At 37.6% G+C, this 21,877-nt stretch overlaps 1 protein-coding gene across 2 annotated transcripts in view; it reads left to right on the forward strand.

Moving 5' to 3' along the window:
• The window catches only part of LOC121370590, a 304,206-nt gene that overhangs the window by 230,023 nt on the left and 52,306 nt on the right, over positions 1-21,877 (forward strand). For both annotated transcript variants that reach the window (XM_041495912.1, XM_041495913.1), the window contains one exon: positions 6,204-6,276. In XM_041495912.1, coding sequence (XP_041351846.1) covers positions 6,204-6,276 — 73 coding nt within the window. The remainder of the gene's footprint in view (positions 1-6,203; positions 6,277-21,877) is intronic.

Here is a 21,877-nt window from a genome sequence, read left to right on the forward strand (position 1 = left end):
ACAGCAGGTTTCTTTTCATTAACGAGATCTGTTTTTCTGACCTGTAAATCCTAACAATCTAGCAGAATATAATATACAAAACTAGTGGGAAACATAAAAGTGGTCTATCTTTGATGGGAAAAGATGGTAGCCATGCAGTCATTCTGGTAATCATGCAAAAAATGAACATTTGTCTACATTAAGTCAGATCTCGCCTTGCGCATGGCCAGATTAGCCATTCGCTAATTTTTACACAACGTGGCTACAATATTTAGTCCTTGGCTAATAAAATACTGGTATTCCTTAACTTAACCACATTTTAATAAATTTCAAAGAGATGCTGTACGATACCATTGGCTAAACCAAAATTTGTTCCAGTGTGAGCCCAGTTGAATGTTAAAATTATCATGTTAAATGTCCAATATATAATATAATTAACTTCGGTGTTAGTGCATTGTTAAACACGATATTAGGTTTTATTATATGGTTTTATTTCGTAGATTATGATTATGGTGAGATTTCTCTTGTGGTAAAGAAAACATATCATAAACTCTATCAGGTGTATTTCTTGAAGTTTTAAAATAAGTTTACAATAATTATACCCTTTACAAATATTTCATCAGATTTGATAAATATTTTATTTTGTATTAAAAATTATTGTAAACAAGGACAATAGTCACATCATTTGACTCATATTTTTTATATTTATGTTTTGTCAAACTATCAGTGAGAAAGAGTGTAAAATAACACTTTTCAGTGACTCAGCTGGGCCCCGGTGTATGAAACAATCTTAGCACTAAAATCACCTTAAAGTGCCTGACTACCATAAGGCAATTTTAGCACTAATGGGGCGGGACGTAGCTCAGTGGTACAGTGCTCGCCTGATGCGCGATCAATCTAGGATCGATCCCCGTCAGTGGATCCATTGGGCTATTTCTTGTTCCATCCAGTGCTTCACAACTGGTGTAACAAAGGCTGTGGTATGTACTATCCTGTCTGTGGAATGGTGCATATAAAAAATTCCTTGCTGCTAATCAAAAAGAGTAGGCCATGAAGTAGTGACAGCAGATTTCCCCTCTCAATATCTGTGTGGTCCTTAGCAATATGTCTGACGCTATATAACCATAAATAAAATGTGTTGAGTGCGTCATTAAATAAAACAGTTCCATTTTAGCACTAAGATCACTCAGAAGGTAAACAAAATTGTAAATATTTCATTTATAATTAAAATTGTCAACATTTATTCCCCACACCCTAAAAGGACCTATGTACTAAAACATATCTACTTTATTTTCTCCATTGCTAAGGATGTCATATTGTTTACCAAGGAAGTATTAAGTTTTGAAATAAGTTTTTAGATTCAGGGGCAACCTAAGGGGCAAGATGCAGCCCAGTGGTAAAGCGCTCGCTTGATGCGCGATCAGTTTAGGATCGATCCCGTCGGTGGCCCTTTTGAGCTATTTCTCGTTCAAGCCAGTGCTCTACAACTGGTGTAACAAAGGCAGTGGTATGTACTATCCTGTCTGTGGGATAGTGCATATAAAAAATTCCTTGCTGCTAATCAAAAAGAGTAGTCCATGAAGTGGCAAAAGTGGGTTTCTTCTCTCTATATCTGTGTGGTCCTTAACCGTATGCCTGACACCATATAACCTTAAATAAAATGTTTTGAGTGCATCATTAAATAAAACAGTTCCATTTTAGCACTAAGATCACTTTGTAAAACTGGGCCCAGGAGGTAAACAAAACTGTAAATATTTCATTTATAAATAAACTTGCCAACATTTATCCCCCAAAACCTAAAACGACCTATGTACTAAAACATATCTACATGTTTACCAAGGAAGTATTAAGTTTTTAAATAAGATTTTAGATTCAGCATTCCCCTGAACCTACATTGGATCATTGTACTTGAATGTTGTTTCTGTATGGATGTCGTCTTGGTGGCTAAGGAAGAAATGACCTGACCATTTCTAAACACACATTTTTGTATTCAGCAATTTCAAAAACCTATAAATTAAGGCACCAGTTTGCTGAAATATATTATCACTGCTATAAGTAAAATTTTAAAAGCAATTTTATTTTATGTCATTAATTGACTGTTGATGGCCATATTTGTTTGCCATAAGAATTTATGGGTGGGACTTACCGGTCATATATAGAGACAAATAATGTAACTTAATTGCAGCTTAGATATCAAGAAAAACTTCTTCAAATGCAAATTAATTATTGCCCACCATTATTATATAAAAATGTTGTTTTTTGTAAATAGTTTCAGTTTGGTTTGACATAAGACAAAAAGTAAAAGTGTTTTGGAAATAACCAAAAAATACTATTGTTGTGTGCAATTTACAAATCAGTCGGCTCAGAAATAAATAACTTGTAGTAAATTCCATAGCATTAAAAAAAGGCGTTCTTTGTGGCCATAAAAAATGTTTGTCATATTCTTTAACCATTCAGATCTCTTTGTGCATTGTAAAAGAGCCCTTGTTATTTGTTAGTTAATACCATTAAACTTGTTTTTGAAAAATCATCGGATAAAATCCAAACAGAAAATTGTAAAACTATTGATATATAGTGTGTGTAACTGAATGTGCTCACTATACACAAACAAATAAGATCCACACATTCATTATAACATATATGTCCCTATATTAATACCAAATTTTATGAGTTTTGGTTTCGATAATTTAAAGCATTAAAAAAAATGTGTGTGTGGTTTCAAGATATATTAGTAACCAAAATAAGAATGATCCTTTAAAAAAGATATAAAAATCTGGGGCAAATGTAGCTAACATTTTGCAAAGTGTTTTACTTGAAGGAGTAAATAGGAAACAAACATAGGTAACCCCTAGGTGTGTGTGTGTGTGTGGGGAATAGATCATTAAATGATTGAGAGATACTTCGGGGGGTGGGGGGGGGGGGGTGGGGGATGTTAATGAAAAAGTAATATTTAAAATACTATGAAATATACTTTCTTTCAGTCAATCATTTATAATTAAATTTCTGTTATATTCATTACAATTTAAAATCACCTGATTGGTCCAATGCGAGTTTGTTTATTTCTCAAACATAAAAATTATGTCATCAGGGAATGTCAACTGACATCACTTTATATTGATGCTTTGTATTATTGAGTGTTATTGTTCTAAAACAAACAAAAATATTCAAAACAAAATATGCTATTTGTGATTTTATTAATAAGTATGATTTAAATTTAATTATAAGGATTGTCTGTTATTTCATTTAGCTTCATCTGGTTATAAATCAAAAACAAAACAACATGGCAAACTTTTGTGTGAACATAAATACGGTATATAAGTGGTGATTACACCATATAAAAAAAATAAAAAAATATCTTAACAAAATTAAATATCCAATAGTCCTGGTTATTATCAATCTATATTATGTATTATCTCATCTTGACTAAGTCAAAAGGCGAGGTGCGGGACGTAAGCCAGTGGTAAAGCGCTCACTTGATGCGTGGTCGGTTTGGGATCAATCCACTTTGGTGGGCCCATTGGGCTATTTTTCGTTCCAGCCAGTGTACCATGACTGGTATATTAAAGGCCGTGGTATATGCTATCCTGTCTGTGGTATGGTGCATATGAAAGATCCCATGCTACTAACAGAAAAATGTAGCGGGTTTCGTCTCTAAGACTATATGTCAAAATTACCAAATGTATGACATCCAATAGCTGATGATTAATAAATCAATGTGCTCTAGTGGTGTCGTTAAAACAAAAACAAACTTTAAAAAAAGTCAAAAGGTGAGATAAACATATTACGGTTTTGCCAGAGGCTATGGCATCAAGTTTTGCATTTAGCACCATTGTTACTTTTTCACATTTACATGTAGCTCCATTTAAATCCTATACCAACAAAACTTGGTATTACTTGGGGTTATATTGAATTGTTTCATCAATAAAACATACTGTGAAATACCAATGAAACGGCTACCAGCCTCGGTGGTGTCGTGGTTAAGCCATAGGTACAGGGTTCGCAGCCTGGTACCAGCTCCCACCCAGAGCGAGTTTTAATGACTCAGTGGATAGGTGTAAGACCATTACAACCTCTTGTCTCTCTCACTAACCACTAACAACTAACCCACTGTGCTGGACAGACAGCCCATATAGCTGAGGTGTATGCCCAGGACAGCATACGTTAACCTTAATTGGATATAACCATGAAAATAAGTTGAAATGAAATGAAATAAAATGGCTTCTTCAAGAAATTAATTCATGAAATAGGCCCAAGAGAAATTAATTCATGAAATAGGCCTAAGAGAAATCTCAATTCATGAAATACCTAAGAGAAATCCCAATTCATGAAATAGGCCTAAGAGAAATCCCAATTCATGAAATACCTAAGAAATCCCAATTCATGAAATACGTAAGAGAAATCCCAATTCATGAAATACCTAAGAGAAATCCCAATTCATGAAATAGGCCTAAGAGAAATCCCAATTCATGAAATAGGCCTAAGAGAAATCCCAATTCATGAAATACCTAAGAGAAATCCCAATTCATGAAATACCTAAGATAAATCCCAATTCATGAAATAGGCCTAAGAGAAATCCCAATTCATGAAATACCTAAGAGAAATCCCAATTCATGAAATACCTAAGAGAAATCCCAATTCATGAAATAGGCCTAAGAGAAATCCCAATTCATGAAATACCTAAGAGAAATCCCATTTCTGCAAATAGATTTTATTAGGGTTTTATACATTAAACTGTAAACAAATTTAAACAATTAATAACATTTACTGATTCAGCATTATTAGATAATCTAAACAGCTATTTTATTAATTTGAAATAAAGAAAACATCTGAAACAGTCTATTGTGTTTTCTAAGCACTGCCAAAAGTAGTGCAAAATTGAACCAATCCAAGCATTTATAACAAAAGAGTATTACAGGCTGGAACTATTTCTTTTATGAAAGTAATTAAAATTTAATTATATTGTCTAACATCTTTGAATGCAACGTTGAGCAACATAGAATCAGTTTAGAATCAATTTATGGTAGGTAAGACATTTAATTTCTTATAATTCTTGTAAAGTAAAGAAATTTGGCTTAAAATACATGTACTTGGTAATATACCGAACCCCCGATTTAAACCTCATTGCATTCATAATCAACCACATTACACTATAGTACAATGTGAAGGCGAGACGTAGCCCAGTGGTAAAGTGTACGCTTGATGCACGGTTGGTCTGAGATCGATCCCCGTCAGTGGGCCCATTGGGCTATTTCTCGCTCCAACCAGTACATCACGACTGGTATATCAAAGGCTGTGGTATGTGTTATCCTGTCTGTGGGATGGTGCATATAAAAGATCCCTTGCTGCTAATCAAAAAAGAGTAGCTCATGAAGTGACAGCAGCGGGTTTCCACTCTCAATATCTGTGTGGTCCTTAACCATATGCCTGACACCATATAACTGTAAATAAAATGTGTTGAGTGCATCTTTAATTAAAACATTTCCTTCTATAGTACAATGTGTACACGGTTAAAGAAATATTCCTTTTATTAATAATAATAAAATCAGTTATTAAACAAACAATCTCTGTGGTCCATAACTGTAGGTCTGACACCATAGTTTGTTTTGTTCTGTTAAACAACACCACTAGAGCACATTGATTTATTAATCATCGGCTATTGGATGTCAAACATTTGATAATTTTGACATATAGTCTTAGACAGGAAACCCACTACATTTTTTCATTGGTCATGGTCATAGGGTTTTACGTGCACATTCAGAACAAGCTGTTGTAGTGCACACCTGTCGTGGGCGCAAGCGCCGGCCTAGGCCGCCGGCTCCTTCGTCCATGACAGGAAAAAAAATTCATTAGTAGCAAGAAATCTTTTATATCCCACAGACAAGATAGTACATTCCAGGGCCTTTTTACACCAGTTGTGGAGCACTGGCTGGAACGAAAAATAGCCCAATGGGCCCACTAATGGGAATCGATCCTAGATCAAGTAAGCGCTGTACCACCATCCCACAGACAGGATAGCACATACCATGGCCTTTGATATACCAGTCGTGGAATGAGAAATAGCCCAATGGGCACACCAATGGGGATCGATTCCACACCGACCGCGCATCTGGCAGGCACTTTACCATTGGGCTATTTCCTGCCCACATCTGATGCCATAGAGCCATAGTTAAAATGTGTTGAGTGTGTCATTAAATAAAACATTTCTTTCTTTCTTTTTCGTTTAGGAAACCGAACAGAAGGACTATCAGCTATGGGTGCTGACAGGGACAAAAGAGGGGACATTTTATCCTCTCATTGGTAAGTAACTCTATAGAAAACAGATTCCACAGGTTGTTGGGTGTTAGAATTGATTGTGTGTTTTAACTCATAAAAACTACCCAGGGGCCTAATTCACAAGGGTCTCTTAGGTTCTGCTAGACAACAAAGTATCCTCTTTGCAAGTGGTTTAGCATTGCACTGCGAGATCGCAAAGTTACGAGAGTTTAGTGAATTAGGACCCTGGTCTACTGGATGCTGGGTGTTAGAATTGATTGTGTGTTTTAACGGATAAAAACTACCCAGATCTACTGGGAACTGTTGTTAATTTTTGGCTCTGCACATCTAAATTAATTATGCAGAGATTCTTGGAATTTCTCTGTGATAAAATATATTTGTAAGAAGTAATACATTCAATTATCTGACTGGTTCACTGACTTAAATAATAACTGATACATATTCACATGTTTTCTTCCAGTGATGTAGCAAACTTCGTTCTGTGTACATCAGGTATATCTGAATACACATTATATTTTTTCTATGCTGCAGGAATGACTGAGTAAACATTTCTGTATGCTGCAGTAATATCTAAATACACATTATATTTCTCTATACTGCAGGGATGATAGTAAACATCTTTCTGTGTACAGCAGGATATCTGAATACACATTATCTTTCTGTTTACTGCAGGGATGACTGTGTAAATACATTTCTGTATGCTGCAGGGATATCTGAATATACGTTATATTTCTGTAAATTATAACACATAAAAGATCAGGGTTTTTTTCAAATGAGGTAAATTATAACACTCTAAAAACTTCAGTCTTTCATTCAAGGGAGAAAAATAAAACATGCTCAAAAGTTCAGTGTTTTGTTTAAGTAGTAACTTGCTACGATCAATGTGATCTCCTCCGGGGTATTTCCACACCTTGGATATGGCAGAATTATTAGATCACTGTTGCCAAACCTATAAAAAAAATCACTCAAGTTCTGTCTTTTTGTTAATTGGCTTGTTGCTAGAGAACTTTGTAGCACACCAAATGGTTCTTTGGCCCAGACATCAGTGGGTACAAACAACCTGAAAAATAACAAAACTTCAAATTCATTTTGGTAAGTTAAGTGAAAAACAATGTTTGCTTGTCAGATTTTAAACAGAAAGCAAATACTTCAAATATGGAAGCAGTTCAAGATCATAGCTATTAGTTTCTTTTCACACTTGTTTTATGTAAATAAACAATTAGTGTCTCTTTTCACCCATTTCAATGCTGTTAATTTTATAGCAGGGCTCACCCTTGATAAAAAATTGCTGTAGCCAAAATTTTAGTCAACTGGGATTTTTGCTAGCGACAATGAAAAGGTTTTACCTAAAATTAATTATAGTAGTAATTTACAGAGTATTTATATATCAATATGAAAATGTATCTTTTTTCCAGCTAAACACTGGAATAAAAACAGCTCATGCTACAATTTATATATAAATTTAACTCAGTTTAAAATATACATACATGTAGATCAATTACTGTTAGAACTCTGCACAGACACCTCGACAGACCGCAACAATAGAGATGGGGTGGGCAGTCTTCAGAGTTGTTGAGGTTGATTTCAGCTTCTTGCTAAGGAAGGAAGGAAGGAAGGAAGGAAATATTTTATTTAACGATGCACTCATCACATTTTATTTATGGTTATATGGCGTCAGACATATGGTTAACGACCACACAAATATTGAGAGAGGAAACCCGCTGTCACTACTTCATGGGCTACTCTTTTCTTGTTAAATGCCTAAGACTGAAATTTAAGTGTTCAGTTAATTATTCATTAATACCAACAACTATTGCTTTTTACAAATTTACAATTTTTTCATTGATGCTTTGTAACCTACATGTAAATAATATAAGTATGGGATTGTAAATGTTATTCCCACAACATTTTATATGTAACCAGGGTCCCATGTGTTTACCAATTTATGCGAAACTAGACAATCTCCAACAATTTTTTTTTAACTCAGCTAAAAACAGTTTTGGTTCTGTATCTTATGATAATAGCTAATACCTGACTTGTATGTAGGTGGTTATGGTGGTTGGAGAGTAACCTTTTTAAAATCGAAACAAGCAATTACTACAGTTTGTTGTGTTGGTACATTTATTTAACTACCTACATTTGGATGTAAATTTTAAAAGGGATGAATATAAGCCAAGCTAACAAGCGTGCGTTCATTAGCTTTCTTTCTCAGAACTGAATGCATTCCAGAGATATTCTGGCTGGGATGTAGCCCAGTGGTAAAGCGCTCGCTTGATGCGCGGTCGGTGTGGGATCAATCCCCGTTGCTGGGCCCATTGGGCTATTTCTCGCTCCAGCCAATGCACCACGACTGGTACATCAAAGGCCGTGGTATGTGTTATCCTGTCTATGGGATGGTGCATATAAAAGATCCCTTGCTGCTAATCGGAAAGAGTAGCCCATGAAGTGGCGACAACGGGTTTCCTTCTTCAGTATCTGTGTGGTCCTTAACGATATGTCTGACGCCATATAACCATAAATAAAATGTGTTAAGTGCTTTGTTAAATAAAACATTTCCTTCTTCCAGAAATATTCTGATACCCTTTCCTTGTACGGTTCTGTATACAGAGTTAATCTGCAGATGAAAGAGATGATGTGTTAGTATGGTGTAGACTCCACTTACATGTACCTGGGCTGATTCACAGAGAATATTAAACTAAAGGGGTTTTCACATGATTGCCCAAATCAACACCATTACCCGCACTGATTTTGACATCATTACATTGAGGATGTACACTACTGTGGTACTATCAAAATGAAACAGGATTTTCTCATTTCTGTGCTCTTTCCCCTAGATGTGCAAAGACTATAGGATTGTAAATTAAAAAAATATATATGTAAGACCAGAAAGTTTAAAGTCATTTGAAGTTTATCCTGCTGTGAAATACATGTATGTCTGTCACATTCTTTTACTCTGTATAACGGTGCCGATCAAACTCTACCGTTCACCATTAGTATATTTCACTTTAACAGGGAACCGAAGCATACCAAGCTCTATTCTGGAATATGTAACAGTATCATTCAAGGCACTGGAAAATGTTTATATTATAATGCTGTATTATATATTATAATGTTAAAATATTATCATAACCCCACTTGTCTTTATAAAGCTTTTTTTTTTACCTTCTTTGATGATGCCACAATACACTGTTCATTGTAACTCCTCTTTTACATATATTGTAAAATATAAAGGATAATAAACAAGTTAATAGTTATTATCAAATTTATGTTCAGAGTGAAAATTATTTCACGAGGGACATAAAGTTGATAGTAACTGGTACTGAATTTGTTGTTCTATTTATTACCCCAACTATTTGGGTTTTTTTTAAAAAGCCTTTATTTTCAATATAGCCTACATCGGCTACACGTCCATGTATACAGAAATGACGTAAACTACTTTACTGTTCTGGGTATTGCTTTAACTTTGTATTTTATTCATAGTTCACAGATGAGTTTTAAAACCCAAAGTTCTATATATTCTGTGAGAAAAAAAAAATCTATAATGAATTGCATTAAACTACCATTTTATTACAAGTAGGGCAAGTTAAACCAATGCATAATAATTTCTCAGTGAAAAATTATGATTTTTATTTTCCCCATTTTGAGTGTCTGCTGGGTAATAAATACAAATATAAAAGGGTAAAACAGTTTGCTTATTGATACTGAGATTTTTGAAAAGAGAAAAACTGTTTTTGTTGTGACTAGGGGGAAGGGATCTTTTTATTCCCCTACTGGTCCAACCAGAGGGGACAATAGGTTTCATCTCCGTCTTTCTGTCCGCCTTACTGACTGTCCATCTCACATATAGTTTTCTGGGTGGGGGGGTTTTCACAATGCCTTGAGATATTTAGCTAAACTCTTGTATATAGCTTTATCATGTACTGTTAGAGATCAAGTTTGACTTTAATGACAATTTACCCATTTTTGACAGAGTTATGGCCCTTGAACCTTTTTTTTTTTAATGCACAAGATTTTAAGCTGAAACTATGTGTATAGCTTTATTATATTCTGTTACAAATAAAGTTTGAGTTTCATAGCTATTTACCCATTTTTCACAGAGTTATGGCCCTTGAACTTGGGAGATATGAAAATGAGTTGTTTGTTTTTTTGTTTTTGTTTTTTACAATGCCTGAAGATAATGGGATAAAATTTTGAATATATGTGTAGCTTTATCATGTAGTGTTACAGATCAAGTTTAACTTTTATGTCAATTTACTCATTTATAACAGAGTTATGGCCCTTGAATTTAGGAGATATAAAAATTTGTTCAGCCCGATAGGGGACATGCATTGCTTTAAAAGTACTCTCAAAATACTTGTTTATATGGATTTTTTGCTTATTGAAACTGAAAATATTTTGAGGACAAATTGCGGGTTTATTTAGGGTTTTTTGGTTTTCTGTTTGTTGTTTTGACGGGGTAATTATGTTTTCTTATTTTTAAGATTTTATGTAGAGTAACAAAAAAGTGGAACTGAAAATTGAAAACATAGAAATAGGTTCATTTTAATACCTGATGTGTCAAAGTATAGCAATGTATTTTAAAACCGTTTAAAGTTTAGTATTTTTTAAACAATATTTAAAATATCACATTTTGTTATCAGTGTCAAAATTTATCTCTGTCTAAAAATGACTCGAAACACTTCCAAAAGTAGCCATTGATGTCAGATGTCATGTTAAAAACAATTTATCATGTGACCTACAATCAGCTCTTAGAATGATTGTGATGTCATACTTTTTACATGCCATCACTGTAAAAACTGCCTTGAAAATCATTTGTAGTATTAACTGATTTACTGATTTACAAAATGAATAAATACATATACTGGGAAGATGATAACGGTTTTTATCAAACTTACATTGGGGTGGGGGGTGGCCGGACTAGGAATGCAATTATATAATTCAGAACATCATTTGCCTAAGATACCATAAAATTATATATATAAACCGTATATTATTTTGAGGTTTACCAGCTTTTTGCTTTATTAAAAAAAACCTTAGTACGCAGCAATCAACCTGTTCATGAACACTTTACTTGGAAAGAGACAATTTAATGTAGTCACTGGCAAAATTTAATCCAATTAAGAATTGCAATATGTAGGGGAATCTATATCATTCAAGATGGTTTACTGATTTCATACACCACAACACAAGCAAGAACTTAATTTTACTTCTCAGAGTAACAAATAAACTGATCAGTCCACTTGCAACAGGCCTTTTTGCATGCACATCTATTGTCTTGTCCACTCACAATCTTGGACCCACACTTGACCAATTCTCTGCAGGTTTTGGAGGCCACAGGTAGAGTATCACTTACAAGAACCCAACAGTGGCTGTCATTATTAAAATATCTTGGAGTGGGTGCATTTTGTTCACGCTGTTCACTAGTGAACCATATTCCAGCTTAGTGACAAGTCATTTTGTTCACGCTGTTCACTAGTGAACCATATTCCAGCTTAGTGACAAGTCATTTTGTTCACGCTGTTCACTAGTGAACCATATTCCAGCTTAGTGACAAGTCATTTTGTTCACGCTGTTCACGCTGTTCACTAGTGAACCATATTCCAGCTTAGTGACAAGTCATTTTGTTCACGCTGTTCACTAGTGAACCATATTCCAGCTTAGTGACAAGTCATTTTGAGTACTGAAGTGGGGGCAATCTAATTAAAATTAGCTCCACTGGTTAATTACTATCACCTGTGGATCGAACAGCGCCCCTTTGGAGCTTATGTCCAGTTGACCTTTCATTCGACCAGTCAAAGACTTACTTGTAAAATCATGCCAGTGATTTGAAAAGAATTTGAAAACATTCGGGATTATGCCGAGGGTATACAAAATGATTCGGGTGAATTATGAAGTATGCTGGAAACTAATTTCAATATAAAATTTTATATAAAATTTGTTTCAAGACGAAAAACAAAACTGTGATGGTATAGCCATAAAATCTGTTTATACTAGTATACAATCCAGAGTTTATTACAGCACTTTTCCCCCTGTTTTTTAATGTTGAAATAGACCAACAAATTTTCCTATTGCATAAATAGTCTCGCCCGATATTTTTAGAATTTGTATGCTCCCGAATAACACTATAAAAGGTGAAGTGTAATTGGTCGACATTTAAATTGTTATTTATAGATGAAATGTCACCTGGACATGGGAGTCCATGCAATGCTGTTAGATCTACTGGTAGACTAGTAGAGCTAATTTTAATCAGATTGGAACTGGGGCATCCTGAGTGAAGGAAATGGTTTCCATTGTCTTTCTTTTCAGGCAGTACAACATGTTCTTTGTTTCGTTACTATATCCCAGGTTTTTGGTCTTATCACACAAGATAGCGGTGAAACATTCCAAGTGTGGGAAATTTGTATCTGATTTGGCCCCAGCATTGAGCACTATGTAGGTAGTCACACATCAGAGTTCCAAGCTGTCATTTTACTCCTTCCAAAGAAAGCAGAGGTAGTCACATCATGTAAGGTGGTGAAAGAGAGGCAGACCCAGGGAGTTGTCTTTAACCACGATCTGAGGATGTCATGTGTACCACTGATATGATGATATATAAAGTAGTGATGGGAATGGCTTGGGATTTCATCATTGATCATCAGTTATAATCGGTTGGCAGCAATCGATCAACTGTCGAAAACAAAATCGGTTAGAAATGTATGGCCCATAAGAAGGCTTTGAATTATAAGGGCCATGCACCTATTGTCGTGTGCACCCTGCAAATGACCAATTTTACCTTTAATAACTATTTAATATAATTGTTCTTTATGTGCACATGAAAACAAACCCAAACCACTATACATTTACATCAGTGTTATCTAAACTCGAGGAACAGTTAGTTAACATTTTCCCACACAAACGATTATGGATTTTTATAATTGATCATCACACCATAAGAGACAGTCGATTAATTTTCTATTATAATCGATTATTGGAACATCACTAATAAAAACTACCAAAGGAAACCCAAATGGTCACATTTTGATCAAAAGTAATCAACTGATGCAATGTGCCAGTTAGGATGACAAGCTCATCATTGTTAATAATGAACACCAGCCAGTTGACACAACTATTCACAATGGCATTCTGCATTCTTGTAGTACAGGGCAGGACGTAGCTAAGTGGTACAGTGCTCGCCTGATGTGCAATCAATCTAGGATCGATTCCCGTCGGTGGGCCTATTGGGCTATTTCTCGTTCCAGCCAGTGCTCCACAACTGGTATATCAAAGGCCATGGTATGTCCTATCCTGTCTGTGGGATGGTGCATATAAAAGATCCCTTGCTGCTAATCGAAAAGAGTAGCCCATAAAGTGGCAACAGCGGGTTTCCTCTCTCAATATCTGTGTGATCCGTAACCATGTGTCCGACGCCATATAACCGTAAATAAAATATGTTGTCCTCAAAAAATATCTTTGGCACCAAATGTAATGAGTATTTACTTGTCTTTGTTATGCAGTAGTCTACAATAGCAATTTTGGTGGTGAAAGATACAAAATGTTCTTGCTGACTGAATTATGTAAAAAAAAAATCAGCCGTTTCCTGAAATTGTTTTCTTACCAGATACTTCACATTTGATGAGTATGATAACTGAGTCTGTTTTCCATACAACACAGAACATTCCAAACGACTTAATATGGTATAGGATACATTCATCATGAAAAGCATCAAATAATTTATAAGAGAAAAGTGAGGAAAAGACACTATGCATCTCTTCCACAACTTCACAGTATGTGACTCTACCTCTGTTTTCTTAGGAAAAGGTACAAAAACAGCTTAGGGTGCATGGACCTGTTACACTGATGTGACTCTTGCCTTTACCTACATGTCGATCAACCCGTATGCCAAAGTAAAAACAGATTCTCCATACTTCCAACTTCTGGAATATTTCATAGTTATCTTGTATGATAAGACCAGAGACCTGAAACATGTTAATGAAGCAAGGAATGTGTTGTACTACCAGACAAGAAAGACAATGGAAACCATTCCACCTGCCCAGGAAGCTCTACTGCAGCACTCAAAATGTACCCACTTCAGATGAGTGGGTTTTATTTCTGATAAAGACAGCCAGAGCTGGGTTCTTGTGTAGAATACCATACCTTTGGCTTCCAAAGCCTTGAGCAAATATGCATGCATGCAAAAGTCTGAATATGCCATGACTAAACTATATTCTTTGTTTCCAAGGAAATATTTAATGAATAAATTGAATACCTTATAATTTGTCCTTTTAAAGACGATCTAGAACAGAATGATACCATTGCGAAAAGATCACAATAGACATTGCAGATTTTTTCTCTCAATAATGCATCTGTATATTTTGTTCCTTTTATAAAATTAATCCATCTAGTGATATTTTGAAGATATAACTGCTTTTATTACTATTACTAATTAAAAATGTATGTTAGACTAAAAAATTGCAAGCTTAGGTGGCATGGGTGCAGAGATATTTGATACTAATAGTTATGATACATTTTGTTTCTCCTGTCCATAAATATTTGACAAGAATTTGTCCTCACCTCATTATGTTTACAAGTGATATCAACCAAAAGCTACTCCTTACAAAAGGATATCACAGTAATTCATTGACTAGACATATAGGGCTATTAAAAACATCATGAGATTTTGCCTGGCCAGGTGATTCCAATTATGATGGCTCCTGGCCATTAAAGACTTGAGACATGCACATCAGCACTCCATGCCTCCTGGCCTTTAAAGACTTGAAACTTGCACATCAGCACTACATGCCTCATGGCCATTAAAGACTTGATACTTACACATCATCACTCCATGCCTCCTGGCCATTAAAGACTTGAGACTTATACATCATCACTCATACTTACACATCATCACTCCATGCCTCCTGGCCATTAAAGACTTGAGACTTACACATCATCACTCCATGCCTCCTGGCCATTAAAGACTTGAGACTTATACATCATCACTCATACTTACACATCATCACTCCATGCCTCCTGACCATTAAAGACTTGAGACTTACACATCATCACTCCATGCCTCCTGGCCATTAAAGACTTGAGACTTACACATCATCACTCCATGCCTCCTGGCCTTTAAAGACTTGAGACTTAAACATCATCACTCCATGCCTCCTGGCCTTTAAAGACTTGAGACTTAAACATCATCACTCCATGCCTTCTGGTGATTAAAGACTTGAGACATTCACATCATCACTCCATGCCTCCTGACCATTACAGACTTGAGACTTACACATCAGCACTCCATGCCTCCTGGCCTTTAAAGACTTGAGACTTACACATCATCACTCCATGCCTCCTGGCCATTAAAGACTTGAGACTTACACATCATCACTCCATGCCTCCTGGCCATTAAAGACTTGAGACTTACACATCATCACTCCATGCCTCCTGGCCATTAAAGACTTGAGACTTACACATCATCACTCAATGCCTCCTGGCCATTAAAGACTTGAGACTTACACATCATCACTCCATGCCTCCTGGCCATTAAAGACTTGATACTTACACATCATCACTGCATGCCTCCTGGCCATTAAAGACTTGAGACTTACACATCATCACTCTATGCCTCCTGACCATTAAAGACTTGAGACTTAAACATCATCACTCCATGCCTCCTGACCATTAAAGACTTGAGACTTAAACATCACCACTCTATGCCTCCTGACCATTAAAGACTTGAGACTTAAACATCATCACTCTATGCCTCCTAGCCATTAAAGACTTGAGACTTACACATCAGCACTACATGCCTCCTGGCCATTAAAGACTTGAGACTTACACATCATCACTCCATGCCTCCTGGCCATTAAAGACTTGAGACTTGCACATCAGCACTACATGCCTCATGGCCATTAAAGACTTGAGACTTGCACATCAGCACTACATGCCTTCCGGTCATTGCTTTGAGTGTATTCGGAAATTAACTACACCAGTAAGTTACTTGAGTCATAACTTTCATGTATTGTCAGATATAATATGTGATGATGTGTAATGTATAAGAATTTGTCACTCACATAATTATTGTGTACTAAAGATACTACACTACTGTCATCTTTTGTATATACAGGGTACAGGTATATGAACTCAATGTAGTCCAAATGGAAAAGTGTCCCTTTCCTTGTCTGCCATAGACACAGTGCAGTACACACCTGGGAGGGCAGGATGTAGTCCAGTGGTAAAGTGTCCCTTTCCTTGTCTGCCATAGACACAGTGCAGTACACACCTGGGAGGGCAGGGTGTAGTCCAGTGGTAAAGTGTCCCTTTCCTTGTCTGACATAGACACAGTGCAGTACACACCTGGGAGGGCAGGGTGTAGTCCAGTGGTAAAGTGTCCCTTTCCTTGTCTGACATAGACACAGTGCAGTACACACCTGGGAGGGCAGGGTGTAGTCCAGTGGTAAAGTGTCCCTTTCCTTGTCTGACATAGACACAGTGCAGTACACACCTGGGAGGGCAGGGTGTAGTCCAGTGGTAAAGTGTCCCTTTCCTTGTCTGACATAGACACAGTGCAGTACACACCTGGGAGGGCAGGATGTAGTCCAGTGGTAAAGTGTCCCTTTCCTTGTCTGACATAGACACAGTGCAGTACACACCTGGGAGGGCAGGATGTAGTCCAGTGGTAAAGTGTCCCTTTCCTTGTCTGCCATAGACACAGTGCAGTACACACCTGGGAGGGCAGGGTGTAGTCCAGTGGTAAAGTGTCCCTTTCCTTGTCTGACATAGACACAGTGCAGTACACACCTGGGAGGGCAGGGTGTAGTCCAGTGGTAAAGTGTCCCTTTCCTTGTCTGACATAGACACAGTGCAGTACACACCTGGGAGGGCAGGGTGTAGTCCAGTGGTAAAGTGTCCCTTTCCTTGTCTGACATAGACACAGTGCAGTACACACCTGGGAGGGCAGGGTGTAGTCCAGTGGTAAAGTGTCCCTTTCCTTGTCTGACATAGACACAGTGCAGTACACACCTGGGAGGGCAGGATGTAGTCCAGTGGTAAAGTGTCCCTTTCCTTGTCTGACATAGACACAGTGCAGTACACACCTGGGAGGGCAGGATGTAGTCCAGTGGTAAAGTGTCCCTTTCCTTGTCTGACATAGACACAGTGCAGTACACACCTGGGAGGGCAGGGTGTAGTCCAGTGGTAAAGTGTCCCTTTCCTTGTCTGACATAGACACAGTGCAGTACACACCTGGGAGGGCAGGAAGTAGTCCAGTGGTAAAGTGTCCCTTTCCTTGTCTGACATAGACACAGTGCAGTACACACCTGGGAGGGCAGGATGTAGTCCAGTGGTAAAGTGTCCCTTTCCTTGGCTGACACAGACACAGTGCAGTACACACCTGGGAGGGCAGGATGTAGTCCAGTGGTAAAGTGTCCCTTTCCTTGTCTGACATAGACACAGTGCAGTACACACCTGGGAGGGCAGGATGTAGTCCAGTGGTAAAGTGTCCCTTTCCTTGTCTGACATAGACACAGTGCAGTACACACCTGGGAGGGCAGGATGTAGTCCAGTGGTAAAGTGTCCCTTTCCTTGTCTGACATAGACACAGTGCAGTACACACCTGGGAGGGCAGGATGTAGTCCAGTGGTAAAGTGTCCCTTTCCTTGTCTGCCATAGACACAGTGCAGTACACACCTGGGAGGGCAGGGTGTAGTCCAGTGGTAAAGTGTCCCTTTCCTTGTCTGACATAGACACAGTGCAGTACACACCTGGGAGGGCAGGAAGTAGTCCAGTGGTAAAGTGTCCCTTTCCTTGTCTGACATAGACACAGTGCAGTACACACCTGGGAGGGCAGGATGTAGTCCAGTGGTAAAGTGTCCCTTTCCTTGTCTGACATAGACACAGTGCAGTACACACCTGGGAGGGCAGGGTGTAGTCCAGTGGTAAAGTGTCCCTTTCCTTGTCTGACATAGACACAGTGCAGTACACACCTGGGAGGGCAGGATGTAGTCCAGTGGTAAAGTGTCCCTTTCCTTGTCTGACATAAACACAGTGCAGTACACACCTGGGAGGGCAGGAAATAGTCCAGTGGTAAAGTGTCCCTTTCCTTTTCTGACATAGACACAGTGCAGTACACACCTGGGCAGGCAGGATGTAGCCCAGTGGTAAAGTGTCCCTTTCCTTGTCTGACATAGACACAGTGCACGACACAGTGCAGTACACACCTGGGAGGGCAGGATGTAGTCCAGTGGTAAAGTGTCCCTTTCCTTGTCTGACATAGACACAGTGCAGTACACACCTGGGAGGGCAGGGTGTAGTCCAGTGGTAAAGTGTCCCTTTCCTTGTCTGACATAGACACAGTGCAGTACACACCTGGGAGGGCAGGTTGTAGTCCAGTGGTAAAGTGTCCCTTTCCTTGTCTGACATAGACACAGTGCAGTACACACCTGGGCAGGCAGGATGTAGCCCAGTGGTAAAGTGTCCCTTTCCTTGTCTGACATAGACACAGTGCACGACACAGTGCAGTACACACCTGGGAGGGCAGGATGTAGTCCAGTGGTAAAGAGCTCAACTGATGCGTGGTCAGTCTAGGATTGATCCCCATCGGTTGTCCCATTAGGTTATTTCTTGTTCTAGCCAGTGCATCATGACTGGTATATATCAGATTTCTGTGGGATGGTGCATACAAAAGGTCCCTTAGTACTAATGTCAAAATTACCAAATGTTGATTCAATAGCTGATGATTAATAAATCAATGTGCTCTAATGATGTCGTTAAACAAAAACAAAGTTTAAACTTTGTCGTATTTTTAAAATAATAAAATTATTTATATATTTATACAGACAGGCAATGAGTTTCCTAATAGTGACTATCTACCAGCTAGTAACACAGAATATCAATGAAATAAATTGCAAGATTATATGACTGACGTACATGTACTAAACAAATATTTTGGTAAAGTTAAACCTATGGTATGGCAAATACACATGTAGGTGACAAATTTGAGTCAAGATGAGCACATCTGAACCCCCCCCCGAAATTTGGTATTTACGGGTCTTATGTTGAATCCAAATGTAAATGGAAGCAAAATAATTTTAAAACTGACATATTTTGCATATTATTACCAGAATACCCCTCCCCCCAAAAAAAACCCACCCCAACAAATTGCAACTTTGAGCTAATAGCATTGCCCAAATCATCTGTTTCAATGTAAATTTGGATCCGGTTAATTTATTTCAAAACCAAATTTCATACTTTTCATTAAGACGTGCACATCTTTTTCATCTACCCACCCTATTACTGTATTTGTATTTATGGTCATTTATATTTTTGTTTACATTTATTTCTTGGAAAATGTTCAAAACAGATCCTGATTAAATGGGTGCACATTACAATCAGCTGATAGAGATTTCTAATCACCAGTGACACTCTGTGTTATCTGACAAACTATATTTATAATTTGGTGATACAATTAAGTGTGAGTAGGGTATATATGATAAAACCTACTTGTACATTATTTGGCTTACAGCATAAATAGTTTAGCTTAATATGTTGTATAATTATAAAATACTTTTGTTATTTTTAATTGGTACATACAACAAATATTCAGACACCCATGTCATACATACAGAAAACATTCAGACACTCCGCATGTAGTACATACAGCAAACATTCAGACACCCCACATGTAGTACATACAGCAAACATTCAGACATCCCTACCATGCATGTAGTACATACAGCAAACATTCAGACACTCCGCATGTAGTACATACAGCAAACATTCAGACACCCCACATGTAGTACATACAGCAAAAATTCAGACACCATGCATGTAGTACATACAGCAAACATTCAGACACCCCACATGTTGTACATACAGCAAACATTCAGACACCCCGCATGTAGTACATACAGCAAACATTCAGACACCCCGCATGTAGTACATACAGCAAACATTCAGACACCCCACATGTAGTACATACAGCAAACATTCAGACATCCCTACCATGCATGTAGTACATATAGCAAACATTCAGACATCTCTACCATGCATGTAGTACATACAGCAAACATTCAGACACCCATACCACACATGTAGTACATATAACAAACATTCAGACATCCCTACCATGCACGTAAGTACATACAACAAACATTCAGACACCCCTACCATGCATGTAGTACATACAGCAAACATTCAGACACCCCTACCATGCACGTAGTACATACAACAAACATTCAGACACCCCTACCATGCATGTAGTACATACAGCAAACATTCAGACATCTCTACTATGCATGTAGAACACAGAACAAACATTCAGACATCCCTACCATGCATGTAGTACATACAGCAAACATTCAGACATCCCTACTGTGCAGGTAGTATATACAGCATACATTCAGACACCCATACCACACATGTAGTACATGCAGCAAACATTCAGACCAGACATCCCTACTGTGCATGTAGTTCATACAACAAACATTCAGACACCCTTACCACACATGTAGTACATATAACAAACATTCAGACACCCTTACCATGCATGTAGTACATATAACAAACATTCAGACACCCATACCATGTATGTAGTACACACAGCAAACATTCAGACATCCCTACCATGCACGTAAGTACATACAACAAACATTCAGACACCCCTACCATGCATGTAGTACATACAGCAAACATTCAGACATCTCTACCATGCATGTAGAACACAGAACAAACATTCAAACATCCCTACCATGCATGTAGTACATATAGCAAATATTCAGTCACCCATACCAAGCATGTAGTACATACAGCAAACATTCAGACATCCATACCAAGCATGTAGTACATACAGTAAACATTCAGACATCCATACCAAGCATGTAGTACATACAGCAAACATTCAGACATCCCTACTGTGTATGTAGTACATACAACAAACATTCAGACACCCCTACCATGCATGTAGTACATACAACAAACATTCAGACACCCCTACCATGCATGTAGTACATACAGCAAACATTCAGACATCTCTACTATGCATGTAGAACACAGAACAAACATTCAGACATCTCTACCATGCATGTAGTACATACAGCAAACATTCAGACATCCCTACTGTGCAGGTAGTACATACAGCATACATTCAGACACCCATACCAAGCATGTAGTACATGCAGCAAACATTCAGACATCCCTACTGTGTATGTAGTTCATACAACAAACATTCAGACACCCTTACCACACATGTAGTACATATAACAAACATTCAGACACCCTTACCATGCATGTAGTACATATAACAAACATTCAGACACCCATACCATGTATGTAGTACACACAGCAAACATTCAGACATCCCTACCATGCACGTAAGTACATACAACAAACATTCAGACACCCCTACCATGCATGTAGTACATACAGCAAACATTCAGACATCTCTACCATGCATGTAGAACACAGAACAAACATTCAAACATCCCTACCATGCATGTAGTACATATAGCAAATATTCAGTCACCCATACCATGCATGTAGTACATACAGCAAACATTCAGACATCCATACCAAGCATGTAGTACATACAGTAAACATTCAGACATCCATACCAAGCATGTAGTACATACAGCAAACATTCAGACATCCCTAC

This window comes from Gigantopelta aegis, chromosome 4 (genome assembly GCF_016097555.1).
Source record: "Gigantopelta aegis isolate Gae_Host chromosome 4, Gae_host_genome, whole genome shotgun sequence".
Taxonomy (NCBI): domain Eukaryota; kingdom Metazoa; phylum Mollusca; class Gastropoda; order Neomphalida; family Peltospiridae; genus Gigantopelta; species Gigantopelta aegis.